General features: G+C 46.6%; 1 protein-coding gene across 1 annotated transcript in view; it reads left to right on the forward strand.

The window, feature by feature from the left end:
• LOC134403448 (cytochrome P450 2D14-like) overlaps positions 1-8,875 on the forward strand; it is a 30,632-nt gene extending 21,757 nt beyond the window's left edge. Inside the window, exons 5-7 of the mRNA XM_063133631.1 lie at positions 3,649-3,836; positions 7,849-7,990; positions 8,556-8,875. Coding sequence (XP_062989701.1) covers positions 3,649-3,836; positions 7,849-7,990; positions 8,556-8,734 — 509 coding nt within the window. The 3' untranslated portion in view covers positions 8,735-8,875. The remainder of the gene's footprint in view (positions 1-3,648; positions 3,837-7,848; positions 7,991-8,555) is intronic.
• Positions 8,876-9,214: the final 339 nt, after the last annotated feature.

A 9,214-nucleotide genomic window follows, 5' to 3' on the forward strand; every position in this document is an offset into this window, starting at 1 on the left:
CTCCCCAACCTGCTACCCTCCAGATGTTTGAGATTACAAGTCGCAGCATTACTGACCATGGGACATACTGACTTGTAATGATGCATGTTGTAGTTCAACATCTTTAGAGGGCACAAGATTGGGGAAGAGAGAGAAGTAGGTGGCCCTAAGTTGTTCATCATCAGTTTTCACAACCCCACAGTCAGGGCCATCGCTACTATAGAGGCCACTCAGGCGGCCACCTAGAGTGCTAAGGTAAAGGGTGCACCAAACGCCGCACCCAGAAGCTGCTATCCCACAGCAGCTCTGAGAGGGCGGCTTCTAGGCATGCCATTCCGAAGCCGCCCTTCTGCCCCAGCATCCCAGCTTCACTTCCGCTGGGCGCCCACCCAGCCGAAGCGAAGCCACGCCCGCCCCCCTACTCCAGTGACCTGGCTTTGTTTCGGCTGGGTGGGTGCCCAGCTGAAGCGAAGCCAGGATGCTGGGGTGGGCAGGCGGCTTCGGAACAGCGCACCCGGAAGTCACTCTCCCAGAGCAGCTTCCGGCCGGGTGCAGCGTTCCGAAGCCACCTGCCTGCCGCCCCACCCCACCCCACCCCAGCGTCCTGGTTTTGCTTCGGCTGGGCGCCCACCCAGCCAAAGTGAAGCCACGCCAGCCCCCCACCCCAGTGTCCTGGCTTCGCTTCGGCTGCGTGGGCGCCTAGCTGAAGCGAAGCCAGAACACTGGGGTGGAGGTGGGGGCTTTGGAACGGCGCACCCGGAAGTCACTCTCCCAGAGCGGCTTCCAGCCGGGTGCGCTGTTCTGAAGCCCCCCCACTCCAGCATCCTGGCTTCACTTCGGCTGGGCGGGCAAGATGGCACCCCACGCGCAGGTACGCGGGGGTGGGTGTGGGTGGGTGAAAGCAGCTCACCTGCCTAGGGCGCAAAATAGTCTGGCACCAGCCCTGCCCACAGTTCACAACCAAGTCCCCATGGTTTATCTGCTTTGAGAGAATGAGAATTTCATTTGTACTTTCCGCCTCCTTAGGGAGGATGTGGTGTAGTGGCTAAAGTGTCAGGATGGGAGTCGGGAGATCCGGGCTCTAATCCCCACTCTGCCGTGGAAACTCACTGGGTGATTTTGGGCCAGTCAGTCAGCCTAACCCATCTCACAAGGTTGTTTTCGTGAGGCTAAAATGGAAAGGAGGAGATTATGTATGCCACCTTGGGTTCCTTGGAGGAGAAAAGGCAGGATATAAATGCAATAATAAATAAAACTAAACAAAAAGTATGTTTATTTGACATGAGTATCAGTGTTATTATAGTTTGGGTCCTTGTTTTTGGAGGTGGGCTTCTTGCATGTCATGATATAATTTCTTCAACTGCGGTGCCAACACATCCACAAATACTTTATAAAATTCACACGTAAACCCATCTTGACATGACAATTTGTTATTTTTTAACACTTTCATAGCCTCTTTTATCTCAGCTGCTATCTCAGGCCATTGCTAGACCTAACTGGTGATCCGTGTGGGACGAGGGGTGAGCCTGCACTACAAGTAGCGCGGGCCATCGCCCCAGTCTACACGTCAGATGCAATGGGCTACAAGAAAGCTCCATCGCGTCCGCCATTTTTTTTGTCTTAAAGGGCCAAGTGCGCAGGAGTGCACCAGCGACAAAGGTAAGTGTTTTTTTTTTAAAAAAAAAAAGGGTTCCCCACTCCCCCCGCCCCGATTTCCCCATCCTGGCCACAATTCCCCCCAATCTCCGGTCCCCCCCCGCAATCTCTACTTTTCCCCACACGATCTCCACTTCCCTCCACGATCTCCACTTTTCACCCACCGCAATCTTCGCTTCCCCCGCGATCTCCCCACCCCCGATCTCTCACCCTGCCCCAATGGGCCCAGCACTCCTGTGGAGCGCTGTGCCCCATCCGCCACTTTTCCTGGCTACTCGTAATTGCGTTAGCTGGGGAAAGTGGCGGACTGGTCTACATGCCTGCGGTCTCGGGCTCAGCCCGAGACCACGGGACATACCGGGCCACAGGTGGTTCCGTTTACCCCGGGCCAAGGGAGGGTTGACCCCTGCCTGAGCCTGGGATCCCCGGGCTAAACCCTGGTCTAGCAATGGCCTCAGTTTCTAAATACTGTTTCTGTTCTTTTAATGGTGTTATTTTTCTTTGTTCTGTTTTATTTCTGTCTCTTTTGCTTCATAAAGAGCTTTGAAATATTTTTGTAAAATTTCTCCCATGTCCTTTTGATTTTATTTTTAGACCCCTCTTTCGCACACAAGGCTAAAATTCTGACACTAATCTCTCTATCCTTTTTCTTTATTATGATTAATTATTTTAAACATACTCCTTTTATTGTTGCTTTGCTTCCTTCCCATCTTATTGTTTCTGTTGTTTCCCCTCTCTTGTTTTCTTCAAAATATCTTCATATACTCCTTTTTATTCTTTCTTTAACATCATCTTTAGTTAACAGTATGGGATTCAATATTCATATATAAGCATTTCCCCCCCTACTTTTTGGTCTATCTCTACATGTGCTTCAATTGGGGCATAGTCTGTTACTTTTAGTTATCCAATTTCATCATTATTATTATTATTATTATTATTATTATTATTATTATTATTATTATTTATATACCACCCCATAGCTGAAGCTCTCTGGGCGGGTTACAAAATTTTAAAAGACTGAACATTAAAAATCAATATACAAAATTTAAAGATGCCAAGTGTGGTGAGGGGTAGCTCTGATATTGACATCTGTGGCTAACCAATTAGGAATTGCCACAGCACTCTCCATGACCATTTTTGGAGGAGTGGTAAACACTAACTGGCTACTAGTTCTGGCCGGGGTGGGGGGATGGAGCACATTTCTGCTTGGACTCATAGAAGTTAATCATCCACAGTGTGAAAGTGCTGCTGGGCTGACTGGTATTGGGAGTAAGTAAGCTTCTACACCTGAGTCAAGCAGGCTCTTTATTACAGTTAAACTATTAATTGTATTGGCTGGCTGGGCTTCCAGTGCAGGGGGAATGCTCTGCCCAATAGGTCTGGAGAAGGCTGGAGTAGAAACTTTGAAAGTAGCAGTGGTGCTCTGCATCAGCATAGTAAAGCATAAAATCTTCCTCCATAAATGTGCAGGGGTGGAGTAACGTGGTGTGTGTGTGTGTGTGTATGTGGAAACGGTTTGATAGGAAATCATTAAAAACTCTTTAAAAATCAAGGCATGAATCTGCTACAATTTTGGCATACCTAGAGGCCTATTTAAGAGCTATCACCATACCACATTTCATCTCTTTATCTTTAAGCATGAGGGAGCTGTAAGCATTTGATTACTTTCCATTGACTAAAGCAATTATCCAAAAATGAGCGGTTCTCCAAAAGGTATTCCAATGGGGCAGAGTAAGGGGAGCTGCTCTGAAATTGGGACAGAGAATCGCCTCAATGGAGGATCACCCTGAATTTTGAGGCAGAGAAGGCCCGCTCTGCACTCCCATACTGCTCAGGCATAAAACTCACAGTGGCCACAATCGCTACAAGATTAAAACACCACTCTGAGATACATCTGTAATACATTAATTACAATGCTCAGCAGTAAGCCCTACTGGGTTCAAATGCATTTACTCCCAAGTAAGTGACTATAGGAATAGAGACTAATAACTCAAAACTGATTGATATTTTCAGAAAGAGTTCAGGAAGAAATCGATACAGTGATTGGCAAGGTAAAGTCACCCACGATGGAGGACCAGCCAAACATGTCTTACACTAGTGCTGTGATCCATGAAATTCAACGTTATGCTGATATTGCGCCTGTTGTGTTTCCTTACTACACAACGAAAGATACTGAGGTTGGCAACTTTGTCATCCCTAAGGTACAAACATTTGTTTTAAAAAATAAAATCACAATTGCTAAATCACAACCTGGTTAACCACATGAAGGACCACAGAACTATAGTTAGCACTAGCAGGATGAGATCTGGGGGACCAGCCATTTCCAAGCTCAGCTAAAGTCTCCAAAACTCAGTTCTAAACTCATTTCAGCTTCCTCCCATTTTCAAATATGTTATTCAGAACATTTTAATGGGAAAAGTGAGCATTTGTGGGCATATCTTTCAAAAGTGCACACTTTTCCCAATTGTCTAAAGTGTGAACATGAGTTTTGGCAGGAATCTAGATCCTGTCCTCTGCTTGCACACTCAAGCCGTATACTTCCTGCTCATTTCTCTTGTTCTAGGCTAGAAAAACACACACATTCAAAACATTTGTTCTTCTTCGTGGTCTCTGTGCATCACACATATGGGTCTGTGCCCTCATTCGGAACTTTTCTATAATAGCTAAAGAGTTTTGGGCGGGAACCCATCCCCCACTGCAACACCCGTCAATCAAGGATTCCCACCCTTCCCTCAGTTCTTTTCTAACCGCCACTGTGCGAGCCTCGTGAAGAACTTTGTCCGTGAGTTTTCAGCTTCTCTAGGACTATAGCTAAGAGTTTTCCTTTATTTTGTTTTCCTTTCTTCAGTATTTTCCCCCCTCTTTATTCCTTGTTAGAGTTGAAATAAACTATATATATATATATATATATATATATATATATATATATATATAGTTGTTTAATATTCCTCCAAGACTGTATGGCCTCAAAAGCTCCTTTTCGCAAATGCCGCAAATGCGGAGCTAAGTTCCCTTACTCTTCCGGCCACGATTTATGCTTATTCTGCCTGGGTGAAGGACACAATACTCAAACCTACCCTCACTGTCAATCCCTTACGAGACAGGCGCGGAAAAACCGAGCAGGCAGATTGAGAGCTGAACTTTGGAAGAGGGCCCTCCAATCGGTTGATAATCCCGTCTCTATGGATCGATCTCAATCACCCCCTGTAGCTACAGGGACGCTAATAATGGCAGTTTTGCCCAACAAACCTAGCCAAGCGGTCCGTTCTGATTCCCCGGCTTCAGGGGGATCTACGGCAGTGGCGTCTGCAAAACGCTTATCTAAAAAGGCTAAACTCTCTAAGGCAAATCAGAGTGCTCTGGATAAGAAGAAAAAAGAAAGAAACAAGCAAAGACGGTGGCCAAATCCGGGAGCCCGGCTATAGCTGCGATCCCGTTGGCACACGCCTCGGTACCAACCGTGCCTCCAACCTCGGTACCGCTGCCAGCTTCACTGGCTCCAGACGGGGAGATTAGAGAGTCTCCTCCCATCCAGCCCGTACCAAGAGACGCTGGGTCGATCCCGATGCAGGGTTCCCCACGTCCTTTGGAGCACCAGCCTCAGCCCCGCCCCTGCTGTGAAGGGCGGCACCAAGCCCCATCGCTGGATCCTCCATACCGAGGCCATTCGCCAGACCCTAGAAGCCGAGCACAATCGCCGGATTCAGGTCCTAGACACCAAAGCTGATAGCCAAATCATCGATACCAAGTCCGATCGTCAGATTATGTTTACCCCTCTCAAATGTACAGGGGATTCCATGGTGACTATGAGTACTGTCGGTACCGTTCAAGGTCTCCTCTTATTACGTTTTCTCCCCCTTCCCACTCATTATGAGAGTCATCACGAAAATTATTCAGGAACGCACAGATTGCATTCTGATAACCCCATGGTGGCCTCGGCAACCATGGTTCGCGACCATATTCCGCATAGCGACTCAACACATCAAACTCCCATGCATTCTGGACCTGCTGTCACAGAACGACGGGCAGACAATCCATCCCGAGATTCGCAGCCTGAGTCTTACGGCATGGAGGATTCTTTAATGTTTGATACATCTGCTCTTCCTCAAAGTATTAAGGAGGTTATCCTTGCAGCCAAAAGGCCATCAACTTGTAAATCTTATGAGAGTAAATGGTCTAAATTTGTTGAGTTTGCAAGAGACAGGAATGATGAGCCCACCAGTTGCCCCATTCAAACAGTTTTGCTGTTCCTAAGGGCTTTACTTGACAAAGGCCTTACATTTTCTTCAATAAAGGTCTACCTAGCAGCAATCTCAGAAAAACATCATCCTTTGGGGGCATGTACTGTGTTCTCCCACCCCTTGACCAAGCTATTCCTTAGAGGGATAAAAAATATTGCTCCTCCAATACGGAACTTAGTGCCAAATTGGAGTCTATCAGTGATGCTGAAGGCTTTGACAACTAAGCCTTTTGAACCCCTAGCTACAATAGACTTGAGTTTCCTGACTATGAAAGTGGTTTTTCTGGTGGCCGTTATGTCAGCCAGAAGGGCAGGCGAACTCACTGCGCTAAGGGTTGACCCTCCATATATGTCTTTTCATATGGATAAGGTTGTCCTCTGACCAGACCCTGCTTTTTTGCCAAAGGTGGTATCGTCATTCCATGTTAATGAGGAAATAATCCTCCCAGCATTTTTTCCATCTCCGACAACTCTGTTGGAAACCACAATGCATTGACTGGACGTACGTCGGGCACTTGCTTTTTACAAAGAAAGGACTCAAACTTTCAGACAGACTCAGAGATTGTTTCTTTCCTATGGCAAGCCAAGGAAAGGCTACCCAGTTTCCCCCCAGTGCCTCGCGGTCTGGATAGTGAAAACAATTAAGCTGGCTTACGAGCTACAAGGCTTACAGCCACCTGGACGTGTGCACGCTCACTCTGCTAGAGCAATGGCATCGTCAGTGGTATTTGAAAAAGGGGTTCCCCTCCTTGAAGTCTGCCGAGCTGCGACTTGGTCACAGCCATCGACTTTTGTGCGTCGTTATAGACTGGACATCAGAGCCCGAAAGGATTACACCTTCGGCAGAGCAGTCCTTTCATCTATACTGGCGTGAGACAGCTCCCCACCTCCGGTAAGTGGCAGCTTGTTAATCACCCATATGTGTGATGCACAGAGACCACGAAGAAGAAGGACAGGTTGCTTACCTGTAACTGTAGTTCTTTGAGTGGTCATCTGTGCAGTCACACAACCCTCCCTCCTTCCCCTCTGGTGTCTTGTTCGTTTGTTTGCTTCATGCTCCTTTAGAGCTACTCTGTCTTCCCTTGGTATTAAGATCACAGTGTCGGTCTTTCAGAACTGAGGGAAGGGTGGGAATCCTTGATTGACGGGCGTTGCAGTGGGGGATGGGTTCCCGCCCAAAACTCTTTAGCTATTATAGAAAAGTTCCGAATGAGGGCTCAGCGCGGGCGCAGACCCATGTGTATGACTGCACAGATGACCACTCGAAGAACTACAGTTACAGGTAAGCAACCTGTCCTTTTCTCCCTAGCTTCCTTCCTTTTGTCACCTCAGTCTTTTTATCCTTTTTACATTTGCAAATTTGTGTTATCAGTCCTTCGATAGCCTGCCCTTACCTTGCTGTTTCCCCCTCCTAGCTGTAGCCATCCTCTTATCTCTCCTCTCTACCCCTGGCCTTGCTATTTTCCCCTGTCTCCCAGCCTCTAGCTTTGCTATTTCTCTCCCCACCACCTCTTTCGACTAGCCAGGCCCCAACAGCAATCACATCCTCCACACTGGTGCCCACAGCAGTTTCTCAAATTCACAAATGTGCCCACATGTCAAAAGAGGTTGAGGGCCCTGCTCCATACAACTCTCTAATAGATCTGCTATCAAGAGGATGTCCCTCCGTTCTCTTCACTGGCTGTTGTCCAGGATGACCAGAAATCGGGAAGCCTATGTACACCAGTTGCTGGGAAACACCAGATGCTGATTCCCATCAGCAGCTGGCACTGTGTGAACAAAATGCTAGTCTAGACGGACTCTTGATCTGATCCAGCATGGCTCTTCTTAGGTTCTTAATATTTCCTCCCAATAGTCTCTTGCATACAGGAACTGAAAAGTGCCACATATTTTTTATTTATATCAGTTTTTGATTGCATTACATGGAGATAAAAAGTGGGGATTCTAATCACTTTGTTTCTATGTCATGGAAGGACACGACAGTCTTCAATCATTTGTCTGCAGCGTTGAAGGATGAAACCATGTGGGAGAAGCCACATGAATTTTACCCAGAGCACTTCCTGGATGCAAATGGGCAGTTTGTCAAACGAGAGGCCTTCCTGCCTTTCTCTGCAGGTAAATCCAAGAGAAAGATGGTTGGGACATATGGAGAAAAGGGTAATAGTGATTTCCCAATGGAAGGTAACATTTTCCATTGTCAGTTCTATGGAGAAAAGGAAGAACTCAACATTCAGGAGTTGTTGTTGTTGTTTTAAAGCAAACAAACATCGAAGTCCAATTTCACTAAGTACACAAACAAGTTGATTCTTTGTCACAGAATTCTTTTGTATGTGTATATTTATACCATTGCAGCCTGTGATCATGTGATAGGGCTGAATTCAGCTTTGGGGACACCTCCAAGAGTCACCTTAAATGTTGCTTTGTGGTGATGTGCCAAAAACAAAATCTGGGCTGATTTGCACCCCAGGGTGACACAGTCATGAGACTGGATTGACAAGACAGTGGAGAGGGTGGAAATCAACATGATCTGACTTGAACTTTGTGTCTGCCTTGGACTTGAAAAAAAATGGTTGTGGTCCATGAGTAAGAATGGAGGGATGCAGAGAGAGGGAGAGATGGTTTCTGTGTTGTCTTTCCTCATGTTCCCATGCACAAAATATTCCGCTTCCTTTTCCTTTAGGTCGCCATGCCTGCCCTGGAGAACAGTTGGCTAAAATGGAGCTCTTCATCTTCATGACCAGCCTCCTGCAGCATTTCTCCTTTTGCGTTCCTGAGAATTGTCCTAAGCCTAAGGAGGAGAGAGTATATGCATTAACAGTCTGTCCATCTGCTTTCCAGATCTGCGCCATTCCTAGATAAAGGTTCCAGGATAACTAATTCCTCAATGTGGGGTGACCTGATACATTTTGTGAAAAAGGTTTGAGTGAGAAAATGTGTCCCTGCATTGCCTTAACATGGAAACAAGGTGCCCTATGAATAAAATGCAGTAAGGAAAACAAACTCCAGACATGCAATTTCAATCAGGTTTTCTATGACACAATACACAGGCTGTATCTGGGTAATCATTTAGAGTAGAAGTTGTCAACATGACGGCTGTGAGCTATGCATGGTTCCTTTTGTCTCCCCACCCAAATTGATCCTTACGCCAATGATTTCCAGCTGTACACAGCAATAAAACATACCTTTCCCCTTCAAAACAAGGAAACCAGGTAACACACACATTGTTTTAATGTAAATTCGTGCTCTTCCAGGGTTTTCAGGGCTGGGGAGACATGATAGAGTTATAGAAGATTATGCATTTTGTGGGAAAGTTTATAGGAAGATGTTTCTTCCATCCCG

This window comes from Elgaria multicarinata, chromosome 9, assembly GCF_023053635.1.
Source record: "Elgaria multicarinata webbii isolate HBS135686 ecotype San Diego chromosome 9, rElgMul1.1.pri, whole genome shotgun sequence".
In the NCBI taxonomy this organism is placed as follows: Eukaryota; Metazoa; Chordata; class Lepidosauria; order Squamata; family Anguidae; genus Elgaria; species Elgaria multicarinata.